Here is a 15,348-nt window from a genome sequence, read left to right on the forward strand (position 1 = left end):
TATGGTTGTTGTAGTGCTGTGCTGGAATTTATTTTCAAGGAAGTAACCGTGTCTATTAATGGGTAAAGCTACAGTAACGTCTTCAGCTAGACAGCTTGAGATCCTTTCCATCTAAAGGATTGTTTATCTCTTAATCCTAGTTATGATTTCTTATCTCTTTATCCTAGTAAAGGATAACTTAATCCTATATCTCTTATATAGAGATATATCTCTTAATCCAAGTAGTTAATGTTTTATGAGCAGTAGGATAACAATATTCATATTCGCAAAGGCGAAGCACAACCAAAACAATGTTCTTCTGCAAAATGCATGTACTTTTGTTTTTTAATCACTAGAGGGCTAAAAGTTACATAGTGTACCTTTAAGTGCATAAGGATTGATGTGTGTATTGGTGATTAATGTGTGTACTGGTGTGTGTGTGTGTGTGTGTGTGACTCACCCGAGCTGACTGAGAGCAGAGTGCTGCATGTTCTGAATCTGATGTTGCTGCCATCCGCTCATTGAGCCCAGATGCAGAGTGTTGGCACTGTTGAAGCCAGATATAGAGGACAGATCTGCACTGCTCAGAGAATATTCTAGAAGAAAAACGCATGATCAGGGTTAATATTTGCACCCTAAACAATTGATGCTGCTTTTCTAGATAACAATGGCTCCGCCTGCTGGAGAGACAGAGCTACACACAGACTAGACAAAAAAAAAAAGAAAAAAAAGAAAAAAGAAGAGATTCTGAATTAATTTAGTCTGGGTTTAATTAATATAAAAAGAGCTAAATAATAATAAAAAAAGCAATATGAAATTCTAATTAAAAATATTTATGTAAATATTTACATCTGATTATGTTCATTTACAGTAATTACAGTAGTAATAGATCACTGAACAGTATTTTAAATTGATGCACTAATTGTATTATATTATATATTAATAAACATTAAACATTAAAATGACTAAATGTAATGGTATAATATCTATAAACAAAAATACATATTCCTCTATAGTAAAACACTTTAAACATTCTGATTAAGATGTTAATGTGTGTATAACGTGTTGTGAGTTTTAGTGTAGTTGAGGTACCTACCAGTACCATATGAGGTGGAAATGGCTGATGGGTAACCGCCCATTCCCTGCCCCGGTAGAGTGGGCGTCGCTACAGAAACCACTGGGGTCGCCAGTGACTGTGCAGACTGAGAGTTGTTTATTCTCTGGTTCTATAAGAAGAGGAAGAGAGCAGAAGAACACAAACAGATGACTTGTCACGTCAAGAGGCTTGAACATCTGTATCTTCATCAAACAAACAAGGGAGCACCGCCCACCAAAATAATGAAGGAATGAAGCACCACTGAACCTTCTCAACCTATGATTTACAATCCCTCATAGCGCACTTGGTCGCTATAGAAACTCAAGGTCTCCAAGGCAACAGAACCAGTAAAAGAGGGGTTGGAGGTGTTTTTTTTTTTCCTGCCTTGATGACTGAATGATGCAATAGAGATTAAGAAAAGAAAAGCAGCGATAAGCAGAGATGGACATGAAGGGGTCAATAAGACCTGAGAACGAGACGACTCTTATAACCACTAGATGTCACTCTGGAGCTTGGTTGTGTAGATGTTCTTAATTCAATAATACGAAATTGCATTTAAGCACTATTGGCATTAGAACAATAAGATAAACAACATCTGACCACACACTACTGGTCTGATCATTTTATGTGTATGAGGATGACAAATGGCCTTCAGATCTACTAGCCTACGCATGTCACCGGTTTGAGTGACAGTGTCACTTACCAATAGAAGGTCAACATCCTCAGACTGATGGCAGTAAAGGGAGGGTGATAAATCCAGAATTAGTGTCATTGACTGACAGTGAGCGCAGCTGATAGCCGCCTACGACACTACGTGAAGCTACAGACGCGTACTTCACCAAACAACACCAAAGCTGCTGAGGAGACTAAGTATGATGTTTCTAATAGAACTCTAACCTGTGCTTATTAGATAATGAAACTACTGGAGAGGAAATGAGAAGGAAGGAGAGGAGAACCACGGAGGATTACGAAGGAACCGAGGCGTGTGGTTTTATGGATGTGGTACTATCGTGGCTGATAGTAAAATTCAACACAACACACTTACGATGGAGGGCATGTTGTTCTTTGCCCCGGGTGGGATGAGCACTCGTAGGTCAGGCTTACGGCTGTTCATCCCCAGGTTCACCGGTGGAGGGGACTTGGCCTGCATGCTCTTGTTCATTCCCCCGGAGGACACCAGAAGTCCTGGAGAGTTACGGTGGTTTCCATAGCCATTTCCTAATGAGAGACAGAAAGGGTAGGGGGAAAAGGCGTTAGACACAACAGAGCCAAATTGAGTACATCAAACTTTCACCATGGCACCCAATTTAAGCAAGCTTCATTTCACTCTCTCGCCTGCACCAGAATGCATAATTTCCACCGTCATCTACTGTGAAGCTTCCATTCAAGCCTGTCTGCAGCTCTCCACACGGTTCCAGTGAGCCTTCACCACATGCAGCCATTAAACACTGTTTTATCCGTTCTGGAGTATTGCAACCATCTTTCACCAAGAATGTGCTCTTTCAATTCAATGTTTCCACACCATTTCACCCAACTTTCACCTCCACCACCACTCATTCATTTGTACCAAGCACTTGGTCAACACACCCTCTCATTCACCCTCCATCAAACCAAGCCAGACTAATTCAGCTACCCCAAATCACCCCGTCACGCTCAGATGATTTTCACTCATGAAATTATTATGATTCAAAATATTTCTTTTTTTTTCTCTGCCTCTGCATGAGTAAAAAGATCCAAGCTCTCAGTTCAACCGATTGTCACGGATAAGCTACGTAATTTTGTCACTGATTCTTAAGATTAATAAGAAAAAACATGTTCTGAAAATATTTGTTTTAAAACAGTAACATTTTAACTTTGAAAATAAGCAGAGATTAAATACAATTTTATTTATTTTCTTCATCAAAATTATGACGTTACATTATCACTCATTATCCCTTAAACCCCTTAAAAATTCAATACTTTATATAGCCTAGATATAAAATATAATACAAAAATAAATTATAAATAAATAAATATATATATTTTTAAATATAATAAGCTTAATATTTAGCTTCAGAGTTAAACATGTTTTTTTTTATAAACTAAACTAAACTAAACTAAACTAAACTAAACTAAACTAAACTAAACTAAACTAAACTAAACTAAACTACTGCTGGAGAAAAGGATATGGTTCATTAAAAATATACCTTTTTCATAAAGCTTCACAGTTTTGTCACCTACTTTTTTTGTCAGCACCATCTGATATTTAGGAAAACATTTACCGGAAAAAAAAAGAAAAGAAAAAAAATCCACTTTGGTAGGATTAATAGTTTTTTTTTTGTTATTAATTAATAGTGCTAATATTTTCTTTATGACATGAATTATGGTGAAAACTATGATGCAAGTCACTGATCCTCTCCTCGTCTCTTTTAAGTGAGGTCTTTGGTCTTCAGCTATGGTGGATTCATGAAGACTGCTAAAATGTTTGTTTCAGAGCAAACTGTTGCAGCATCATGTCTCTTTAAAAAAGTTGAGAGATGAAAATGTGGAGTGTGGGTAGATAAAGATAAATAGAGAGAGGAGAGATGTGAGGCTCATTTTGTTCCTCTTGTGGTTTTGCGGTAAGGAGGCAGGTGTTTGATGAATAGAGACAGGTGGCATTGGTAACTCATGGTGCTTTAAGAGCTGAAGGCAAATGAGAGCAAAACAGTAAAAACTTCATTAGGTAAAACATTTTAGTTCTGTATTATTGTTATTTTTTAGCAGAACACCACTGGTTTTGTTCCAACACTTTATATTAATTAAATTCATTTGGATTTTGAATATTCCAGTCATTTCAAGACCCTTTATTTCAACTGTAAAGGATCACTCCAAGTCCCATCTGGAGCACAATGGGAAGGTTTCCACTATCACATCTCATTTCCCAAGGCAGCAGTCTCTATGAATGACATAAAATGCATGGGCCTTAACTACTGACAGTGAAGGTCCTCATTTGGCAATCAATGATAAATACATGTGTGCACATGTGGCTTTCTCTTATGACTACCAGAAGTGGATCAGACAAGCAATCTTTATTCCTCATCCACAATTGCTAACCCAACTCCTAAAAAATAGGAGGGATCGAGGAAAGAAGTACAGAGTCTTTGTTTCAAACCAAATCCCTCTTTTTTTTTGCTTTCGAGGGGGAAAATGTGAAGTGCTGCATGGCTTTTGCCACTTAAAAGAGGGTTAGGAATTATACGGTAGACATAAATGAATTTCCCAATCATACACTCGAGAGGAAAACTAGACGCAGATGTCGTCCTCAGCAATTTCGCCCCGGTGATCTTTCTATAATTTGAAGGCGATGGTTTTTGTTGTTTTCAAATGAGAAGTCTTGAAAGCGCAATTTGCACGATTCAAGGAAAAGAAGGAGGACATGAGTTGGAAACCAGGAAGAGCAACTGTGATTGTGAGAGATTGTGTTAGTACAAGTGTGTGCGGGTGGATGTACGTATAGTGCCATGTGCACTGATGCATTTCCTGTCTCCTCATACATAGTGAAGTACAGGGCTCGAAAAACAGCTGGCTGGAGCTCTTCTCTAAACACTTAAACAGCCACACTTCATTGTTCGCAGTGGAGATGAGGAAATAAAATTGCGTGTGATCCCCTTAAAATGCATTTCCACACTTATAAAGGAATATAACAGGCTCAGTAAAGTTGAGCTCAATCGACAGCACTCGTGGCATAATGCTGATTGCCACAAAAAATTATTTCAACTCATCTCCGCTTTTCTCTCTCTCTCGCTCTCTCTCTCAAAAAACAAAACAAAACAAAAACAGTAATCTAGGTTACAATGCAACACTTACAATAGAAGTGAACGGGCAATTCATGCACATTAAAATATTCACTCTTTCTATAGAATAGCACCATTTTACTAAGAATTATTTTCTAATAATAACATTGTATTTAAAGTTTCCATGTAAAGTTATAACTTTGACGCAATGCCATAAACTACTGTAAAAATAATAATTTAAGCAGCTTTACGGCTAAGATTTAACAGATGAATTAATGTACCTGCTTTTATAAAGTTATAAGCTGCGCAATGGCGCAATGCAGCGCCAAGCGCGATGCAAGTGTTTTTTGCTAGTTTCAGCCTGACGCAGTTATCATTTTCACATCCTGCGCCGCGTTGTTTAAATAGCAAATGCATTTGTGTCCATTTGTGTGTCCATGGGCGTGCTGGTCTGAAAACGAGGTGTGTTCTGGCGCATTGTTGGTGCGTTGCTATTTTGAGGCAACATAAATAGACTACGAAACTGAAACCTGGTCTAAAGTCAATGGCGCAATTTTTTTTTTTTGTTATTTAAAGAGCGCATTAGTAATGTGCGCCTAAAGGCGGGTCCACAACGCACGTACATTCTGCTTATTAAACACACAGGGATGCACAGCAGCACACAAACATGCTAAATATTAAAATTAAAAGGATTACAATGTAAAAGATTATTGTTGTGTATATAAAGATATGGTGGAATTCGGCTTGTCCCGTAGATGGTCTGCTTGCGCACTTTTACCTCGCGCACAAGCAGTTCCGTTTGCGCTCTGGAGACGGCTTCGGTCTTTTCACTATCAAATTCCGTCATGTAAATAGCGAATCTGCCATGGCGCGAGCGCAACTGGCATTTAAAGGGAATGGGAGATGAGACTCTGATTGGTTTAACGCATGTAAATCCCAAAACACACCCATTACTCATTAAGAGAATAGGGACAACCCTTTTAGACCATGACCATTTTTTTCGTTAAACTAGCAAAAGTGGATTCGGACACGCTCTAAGTGAACTTGGGCCCTGCGCTTTAGACCACGCGCTTAGATCGTTAAAATAGGGCCCTAAATCTGCTTTTTTTTGGCCACATTCACTTCCAGCATGTATGCTGGTATCAGCATTATGTCACATAAGCTGTTGTATGTGCTTAACTTGTATCTGGGCCATATATAATGTTTACTGAATATCTGTGCATTTTAAACTTTTTAGGTTCAAGCTATTTGACTGATACACCGTGAGAAAATCCAAACACTTTCTGTAATTATTACAGCACAAAAGGACTGATCGATAGAACCATTCATAGAGACTGGCCTCTGTTCTGCTCTGGTAACCATAGAAACATGTGATTTCATGATGTGTGCAGGTTAATTAAAGGGGCCTGTACAGTACAGTACACCCTGAGCCGATCACAAACACGTGGACTGCTCAGATCACACGGACCGAGATCTATTTAACAACCAGAGCGCTGCCATTGGCAGGCACATTGCTAAGCAACCTCAAACGCAAGCAAGAGCACCCTCATGTGATATTGTAATAATATATTGATGAAACAGATTTGGCAAATGCTCCAGTGCATATTTGCGTTTGCGCTCTGAAGAATGTCAAATGTATCTATTTACAATGTGTTTTTGCAGTGGTGAGCAGTGTTGCCAATCAGAGATATAGTTATTGATCTCTTGAACGCAATGGCCAATCAGAGGTGTTTAAGTAAGTCAGAATCCACTCACGGCTCAAAACGCCCTTTTATATTCAGTGCTGAGTTCAGTGCAAAGTGTAGACACGATATAAGTAAGAGATTTATTCTGCATTGCTGCCAGCTTCATTGATTTTAATGGACTTTTGTGAGACCACAATGAACTGACAAAGCGACAGCGTTTTAGTGATTGTAAAGGGAGCGATCTTGGCTCGCTTTCGAGGCTACAGCCTATATAATCCATTGAATAAAACTATTTGTCTTTCATGCTGCTAAGAGGACCGATGGCCAATTGCATGCTGCAAAGTTTCGGAAGTGACATCTACATATAAATACTGGATTCACTCTGTACAGGATAGAAATATGACGTGTTAAAATAGTAATGCATTAAAGCAATGTAAAGGCAGACTAATAGATTAATAGAAAAATATTGTTAGCAAAATATTTTTGAAATTCTATTCCAATTATTGGTAAAAGTGATGACTTGTAAATAATCGTAAATGTCTCACTGTACACTGCTAAAGAGTCGTCGTTGCTCTGCCTACATCTGCACGTTACTAGAGCACCCTCAGTCATTTCAGAAGCACCCTCAGTGATTTGATTCTGGAAACAGGCCTGGCCATTGGTAATTAGCAATACCAAGCAAGAGTTAAAGTGACCCGTCGAGAGCAGACAGACAGAGATGATGAGTTCAACTAAGGACGTGTGTTAGACACTGGTGATGAATGAGCCACGGTGACTTGATTTATGGATCAGAAGCAGCACAGCTGGGATTCAGGTGGCCAATAAGTAGCACGAAACTCATTTATCTCATGTTTTTTTTTTTTTTTTGCCGTTGCTTGTTCTGTAAGTCACTGAACACGGCATCCCAGATTCAAAACCAGTGCGCTATAGGCCAAAACAGTGTCCATCTTCTGACTCACGCCGTTTCCCTTGCAAAAGCCACACAAGTATCTTCCCTGTGCACTTGTGGCCCAGCTATCGCCCTCACAATGGGGAAGTACTAAAATTACAGCTGCCCAGAAACGAGTGGTCCCCTCCTCACACACAAATCGCCTGATGTGTGTACGTGATAAAGGAGCCAATTCTATTTCTGGGGCTCCGCAGAGGAGGCTTAACTGTAAATGGGCTTGGCCTAAGTTTCCACTCCGCATCAAGGCGAGCTGACCAGCTAGTGTGGTTAAGCACACGCTTGCTTTCCCTGCGAGTTGGACATTCTCTGATTTCTTATTGTGGTGTAACGGTCGAATTAATCCTGTTATCCGTGTTTGTTGATTCGGTGTTGAGGTTTCAGGCCGGCCTCGATTCAAGCAACTGAAATAACTGCACATGCACTGCTACTTCAATGACCTGCAGACTGCAGAGGTGTGGTAGGATCAAATGCCTGTAAGCGGTAAATTAACAATACAAAAGCAAAAATAAAAAACTTAATGGACTTGCTACTCACTCCTACGAGATAAAATAAACTTTCTCACATGTGTTGGCTGACCTCTCCATATCTCATAGCATAACATGTGTCGCAGATGCATAAATACACGTAGCAGAGGATTTGCGGTTGTCTGAGAATGCCAGGCTGCCAGCCAAACAAATAAATGTCTGCGACGAACATCATAACATGGCACACTTTGCTAGAAAACACCACTCCATAACAAAACTTGAAAAAATACATTCAAATATATACACACTACTGTTCAAAAGTTGTTGTTTTTTTATGGTTTTGCCTCTTATGCTTACCAAGACAGTGTTTATTTGATCAACAAATATAATAAAAACATTTAAAATAACGGTTTTCTATTTTAATATATTTGCAAAATGTAATTTATTGCTGTGATTACAAAGTTGAATTTCCAGCATCATTACTCCAGTCTTCAGTGTCACATTGATCCTTCAGAAATCATTCTAATATGCTGATTTGGTGTCAAGAAACATTTATTATTATTATTATTATTAGCAATGTTGTAAATAATTGTGCTGCTTAATATTTGTGTAAAAAACTCTCACTTTTGATCAATTACATGCATCCTTGCTGATTTTTTTTTTAATTTCTTTAAAAAAAAAATCTTACTGGGTCCAAACTTGTGACTGGTATTAAAAAAAAATATATACTTATATATGATTAATTATTTTATTAATAGTATATAGATTTATATATTTATTGCTATGGTTTCATTCTTAATGCAATGCCTGTATACTACTACTACTACTACTACTAATACTAATAATAATAAAAAATCTGTCATTTAAAAAAAAAAGAAGGATACTAAACGTCTTGGAATCAATAAGTAACTAAGGCTGCTAGAAGAGAGCGAGAGAAAAAGTCATGAATATTCATGTAATATTCTCTATTAGACCATTAAAAGGCTGCTTGTGTCGTTTGACTCTCTTCAACTCTTGTTTCCAGAGTTGTGGCCTACATCAACTCCACACTGTACCCTGTGTTAGCCTGTCGTCGGCACAATGGCTGTATTTGATGGCTGTAGACCTTGAATGTGGACAGCAGGGCCACACCAACAAGTGGTACTTTTGTGCATTCGAGACAGTGAGGAGAGGGGGTCAGTTGACAGACCTTACCCTCACCCTCATACAATAGACTCAGGGCCAGACAAGGTTACCCAGCTGTGTCTTAGCAACCCGGAGGCCAAGTTCAAAACATCTACTGTCCCGCTTTAAATATCCAAGCCATGCTTCTGCAGTGACCACTGGTTAGTGGTTAAGACAGGCAGACCCACATACACACACGCGCGTGCACGTACAGACGCAAACAGATGCACAGACACGCATACACAGACGTCCACATATACCCAGAGACTCTGAGGCAACCACAAGCCGAAGCAATCTGACTGTATAACTATTCCTTTCAAGTGGATTGTTCTGGTATATAGAAACTCATATACAAATTCTCCAAAAGGACTGGGCTACTAGATGGAAAAATATTCCAAGTATGTTTTACTCCAAACACGCCTTATCCTACAAAGGACATAAAGCAGAAGTACAGGGTGAGAGGGGAGCTGTGTGCGCTATCATTTTCAGACAAGAGCTGAAGCAAACAGACAAAGGGACATGGCTCAAACAGTGCAGCATATTGCTAATGCCAATATTTACCTCTTTACTAAAAAAAGCTGATATTTACAAAGCTTATAAGGATGAACATCTCTATATGCTTGAAGAACACAACAAGAGTGCGTGCATTTGATTTCACCAAACCTGACAAATTCAGTAAGGAAATGGTTTAAGGCTAATATACACTAAAAGGTTTGGGGTCAATAAGATTTTTTATTTTTTTTTGTAAGAAATTAATACTTTTATTCATCAAAGATGCATTAAATAGATCAAAAATCACAGTAAAGACATTTATGATGTTACAAAAGATTCCTATTTCAAATAAATGTAAAGTAGCACAACTGTATTCAACATTGATAATAATATGAAATGTTTCGTGAGCACCAAATCATCATATTAGAATGATTTCCGAAGGATCATGTGACACTGAAGACTGAAGCAATGACTGCTGAAAATTCAGCTCAATATTATTGTTTTTACTGTTTTTTTGGGGTTTTTTTTAGCAAATGAATGCAGCCTTGATGAGCATAAGAGACTTCTTTTAAAAGTATAAAAAAATAGTACCGACTCCTAATCTTTTGTATTTGCTAATATTCTAAGTGTATACTGTATGCTAATACAAATACACACGTTAACACAAAACAACTATTGTGCAGTAATTATTTCGCAAGAATTGAAGTGAAAAAACGAAACCAAATATTTTCAGTTACAGAGGCTGTTGGGTTTGAACCAATCCGGTTCAGTCCAGTTCACTTAATGACTAAAGTCTGCGAAGAAATTACTGTGAATACAAGCCCAGCTTAAACAAACAGAACGTTCTGCTGAAAATTTGCGAGGCTGGTTAGAGCTGGAAGAGAATTCGTGCAGTTATTGGCTGAGTAAAAGTCATGATGGAGAGGGAACATACTGTAGTATGTGGGGATGCCGTCCTTACCAGCACTGGTGCCCGCGCCAGTGGAGAGATCAGTGCCCATCAGACCACCTAGCATGGGAAGAGAAAGACAGAGAGAGAGAGAGAGAGAGAGAGAGAGAGAGAGAGAGAGAGAGAGAGAGAGAGAGAGAGAGAGAGAGAGAGAGAGAGAGAGAGAGAGAGAGAGAGAGAGAGAGAGAGAGAGAGAGAGAGAGAGAGAGAGAGAGAGAGAGAGAGAAAGATTCAGTCACTTCATTGCAGCTGACATCCATATCCTACCACAAAATCTTCCCTCTTAAAACTGTCAGGTCATTCATTCAGCTCCTTCAAGCCATAGAGATCACCCTCCCTCCCAGCATGTTTAAGAGCGAGGGAGACCGAAAGACAAATATAAGGTGACAGAGATCTGCGTGTGTTTGTCTGAGAATAACAAAACACTGTCCTTTTCCACCTCAGCACACATTTCTAAGGAGGAAGTGATGTGGCCGACGGGGCTCGTCCGCAGTGTCCAAGAAAAATTACACATTTTTATTTTTAAGCATGCAGGGGAGCAAGTGCGGTCAGAGGCGTGCAGGCTGGGCCAAAACTCATATTTAGCTAAGCGCTCCTGGAACACTGAGCTGATTGCATCAGGAGAAAGCAGTTTTAATGACAGAGCTGTGGGTGAGAGACTCTGTCTAATGAAGCAAGACAACACAACAATAACAAAGTGCCAAGAGGATCGTGCTGTATACTATAAAAGAAAAGGTTATATACAGAACCTTAAAGGGTTCTGGTCAAGCACATCATATATAAAACCTTTTTATTAGTTCCCATCATGGGATCATTTCATGGATTTATTTTTCATGAATTAATTTTTATTTTTAATTCATTTTATATTTTGATTAAATCGCATCATTTAAACAGGTTGTAAAAATGCTTTATCACTAGATTTTTTTTAAATAATCCATTTAACATGAGATTTCTCCTTATAAAAGCTTTAAGCCTATAGTGTAACGGCTTGTAGGTGGTTGCTGAAGGCACAGGACGATGATGAAGATAACAATAATATTTATTTAAACCGATACGGGCAGAACAGACACAACCACGTTAACACATATGAGAACCGACAAAGGACTGAACAGAACAGGGTGTATAAATACACAGAAGGAAACTAATTAGACAGGTGAAGAAGGTAAACTAATTAGGGACAAACGAGCACAGGTGCGGACAAGTGATGACGCGGTGGTGGTGACATATAGAGCCCCACTGAACCTTTTTTTTTCTTCTAAAAATGTAAGAATATTGGCCATAGGTAAATACAGACAAAATGACAGATTAATATAAATATAGGGGAATGCTGAGTATTAAATTAATTATTGGTAATATTATTCTGTAGGTATGACAGAGAATTTGTAACACGTCTAGCTTTAATACTATTATAATTATTATTATTTTTAATAGTATTTTTTAATAGGACTTGGTCACATCAGCAGGATAAAAAAAATATATTTTTTTACAGTCACACTATGCACAATATGATATATGTATATGTGTGTGTTTTTACCTGCACTAGGTGGTCTGTGTGTGACCCCGGGTGACATGCTGTTTCTCTGCAGGCTGTGGTGGGCCAGTGGAAGCAGGTTATGATTGCCTGGGTAGATCTGGTTATTCACTGGGATGGGCATCTCGTAGGTGGAAGAGGGCACCGCCTGGTTGGAGACAGAAGCAATAAATACCTTTAAAATACTGATTAGTATTCAGTATAGGGGGAACAAGACAAAAATTTTAACATGAATACTTAACCTTTTGCAAAGCAAAAACAATATTTTTTTTTGACAAATATATTGAATGCAATGTAGGAAGCTTGTTTTCATCACATAAAAAATAAAAAAGGTAATTGCGCAAATTACTTTTTTTCTCGCAATTGCGAGTTTACATCTCACAATTCTTTTTCTCAGAATTGCGTGATATAAAGTTGCAATTGCGAGTCATAAAGTCAGAATTGTGAGATATAAACTCGCAATTCTGAGAAAAAAAGTCATAATTTCGAGTTTATTTATTTCTCGCAATTGCAAGTTTATATCATGTAATTCTAGATTTATAACTTGCAATTGCAAGTTTATATCACGTAATTCTGACATTATAACTCACAATTGTGAGAAAAAAAAAGTCAGAAATGTGAGATTAAAAAGTCGCAATTATCTTTTAAATTGTTTTATTCCGTGGCGGAAACTAGCTTCCATAGCAATGGCATCAATTCTTAGAACTCCTGAGAAGTATTTCTGTCCATTTTCTCTGTTATCTACCCTAAACGAACAGGCTGAGATGAACCTCTCTAAATCTCTGTAAATCCTCTTGTTCATGTCACTCCAAAAGACACAGGCTTAACCTTGAAGAGAGTCCTTCCTCCATATTATGTTTTTTTTTTTTTTAAGGACAAAATAGCCCCTAATTGTATGTGTCCTAAGGGTCTGTAAGTGCTCATCTGGGAGAGCATCAACTGACAGGAACTGAAGAGGAGCCTCTCGCTCTTTCTCACTCTTTCATTCTTCATTAACTCACAAGGCCACAGCAATCATGGCTTGAGGCAGCCAAATATTTTCTCTCCGCAGAGGTCTTGGCGGGCACAGCTTCACTTTTGTTAGGTGTTCATTTTTCCGTCTTTACCTTCATGTTCTGTTTGGAGTCTCAGAGACCCTAAGGCCTTTTAATAGCTAGAAAAATATTAGTTTGATGCTTCATGACTTTTTTGAAATTGTATGAGAACTAATTTATAAACCACATTCTAACCTTATAACACCAATCAGTTATTGTACATTATTATTTTTTCCTTGGGTAATAGTCAAATATATTACTAGACCACATTCCTAAAAAGTGCATGTCTACTCTCTGACAAAACAGAGGGATACTGCTTCAGTAATATCAGCCTAATTTAATTATATAATTGTATTTAATAAAATGTATTAAAAGCCAAAAGAAAATAAGGGGTCAATATCTAAATTACTACTTTTTAGTTTAATAGGTACATGATTCAGGTCACCCTAAGCAATAATAACAGTCAAGGTAAACAGAACATGGGGGAATCTTTAGCATCTTTGCCAAGTTTTCTGAAATGCATCCCTATTTTTAAATTAAAGAGATTTCCACATCTTCTTGTGTACGTGAGGCTGGACATCTTCAGCATGGTGCCTTTCTTCCTCTTTGTGTCACTGTACTCTCTAACTGGCAGCATATAACTCAGTCACTGTGACCACAGAGCGAACTGCAACTTTCTTCACTACTATTACTGTATTTACCACCCAACCCAAGCTAAGCCAACCTAACACAGTGTCCTAACCAGACGCGATGAGATAAGATTCCAGCGACAAATAATTTGTCTGTCCACACTAGACGCGACGTGACTGCGAGATGCGTCAAAATCAATCAAAACCCACAGCCAATCAGAACAGCGTGTGGGCGGAGTCTCACGGCACGTGCACAGCACCAGAGAGTAATCTTGCAAGAAAATGGATAAGTGGGCTACATAATCAAATTCACAAATATTACACCATTTAAACATTATTAAAAATACATAGGCTACTGAGTTACTAAAACAATCTATGTCAAAGAATACACTTGTTTGTTCACAGTTTGAACGTTCTTGTTTCCATTTGTTTAATTTCAAGATCTGAGGTGAATTATCCATTGCTGCTTTTACAGCTACAAAGCTGGGAGCACTAAATGATATTCACATTACAAGCTTTTAACATTAAATAAAGCACATAAACAGTACCTGAGATTATCATTGCCACACTTTGTGTTTGTTGTTCCAGCGCGACGTCGCAGAAAAATAGAAACCGTTTCTAAAATAGAATTGTTGCGTGTCGCCATCGCGGCTGGTTAGAACAAAAACTCAGATTAACACGGAAAAGATACCTTTTATCGCGCGTCGGTGTAATTCCCATAACCAATAAAACACTGTAGCTTACTGGACATATCTTTAATCACAAAATAAATAAATATCAAAATCATGCAAGGTACTAAGACTTCCAACTTTTCTTGAAGATGGTCTTCTATTTCTAACATCATTGGCAAATTACCTAGACAGACAGACAGATTTACAGACAGACAGACAGACAGACAGATAGACAGACAGATAGATAGATAGATAGATAGATAGATAGATAGATAGATAGATAGATAGATAGATAGATAGATAGATAGATAGATAGATAGATAGATAGATTATTTGACACATAAGTACAGTAGCTAGGAAAGCACATGCAATATCTGCAAATGAATTTGTACATGTAAGACATGTAAGGAAGAGTATCTATTTCTGAATACCAATCAGTGGAAGGCCTTCCAACGCACAAAACACACTCTGGAGGTTAAAATGACTGTTTTTCTCAGAGTAATTGTCTTTGAGCTTCTACTTGTTTTAGTCATATCTCAGAAGTGCAATTATCACCCATGCATCCAAGGGCAGTGCCAGTGTATATACTAGATACAGTATACTAGATCTACATTATTATATATTTTATATATGAGATCTATATACGGTACATAAGGTCAAGATTAGAATGAACTACTTTGTTTCTCCAAATATGTTTGTTAGCTTTTCCACAAAGCTGTTAGTTTTTAGCCTCTCCTCTCTTCACTGTACTTACAGACATCTTCTGACTCTTGATCATTAGATCAAACTCTTCGTTAATCTGTTTGTATTTCTCCTCCATGCACGGAGTGAGAGCGAGAGCAGACTCGAGCTCCAGGCTCTCGCCGCCTTTGTTCTCCTTCTTGCTCAATGCCTGATGGCCCGCACAGAGCGAAGAGTGAGCCAGAGCACAAAGAGAGATAGAAAAAAAG

At 38.1% G+C, this 15,348-nt stretch overlaps 1 protein-coding gene across 7 annotated transcripts in view; it reads right to left on the reverse strand.

Moving 5' to 3' along the window:
* The window catches only part of mef2cb (myocyte enhancer factor 2cb), a 79,104-nt gene that overhangs the window by 4,156 nt on the left and 59,600 nt on the right, over positions 1-15,348 (reverse strand). For 3 of the 7 annotated variants that reach the window (XM_084114204.1, XM_084114207.1, XM_084114203.1), the window contains 5 exons: positions 12,068-12,212; positions 10,519-10,593; positions 2,121-2,293; positions 1,076-1,205; positions 440-575 (listed from right to left, as the gene is read on the reverse strand). In XM_084114204.1, the coding sequence (XP_083970330.1) occupies positions 440-575; positions 1,076-1,205; positions 2,121-2,293; positions 10,519-10,593; positions 12,068-12,212 (659 nt within the window). Of the gene's footprint in view, positions 1-439; positions 576-1,075; positions 1,206-2,120; positions 2,294-10,518; positions 10,594-12,067; positions 12,213-15,152; positions 15,291-15,348 lie in introns of all 7 variants that reach the window. The other 4 variants (XM_084114206.1, XM_084114208.1, XM_084114205.1 and 1 more) reach the window with 2 other exon arrangements.

This window comes from Abramis brama (genome assembly GCF_963993115.1).
Source record: "Abramis brama genome assembly, chromosome: 5".
In the NCBI taxonomy this organism is placed as follows: Eukaryota; Metazoa; Chordata; class Actinopteri; order Cypriniformes; family Leuciscidae; genus Abramis; species Abramis brama.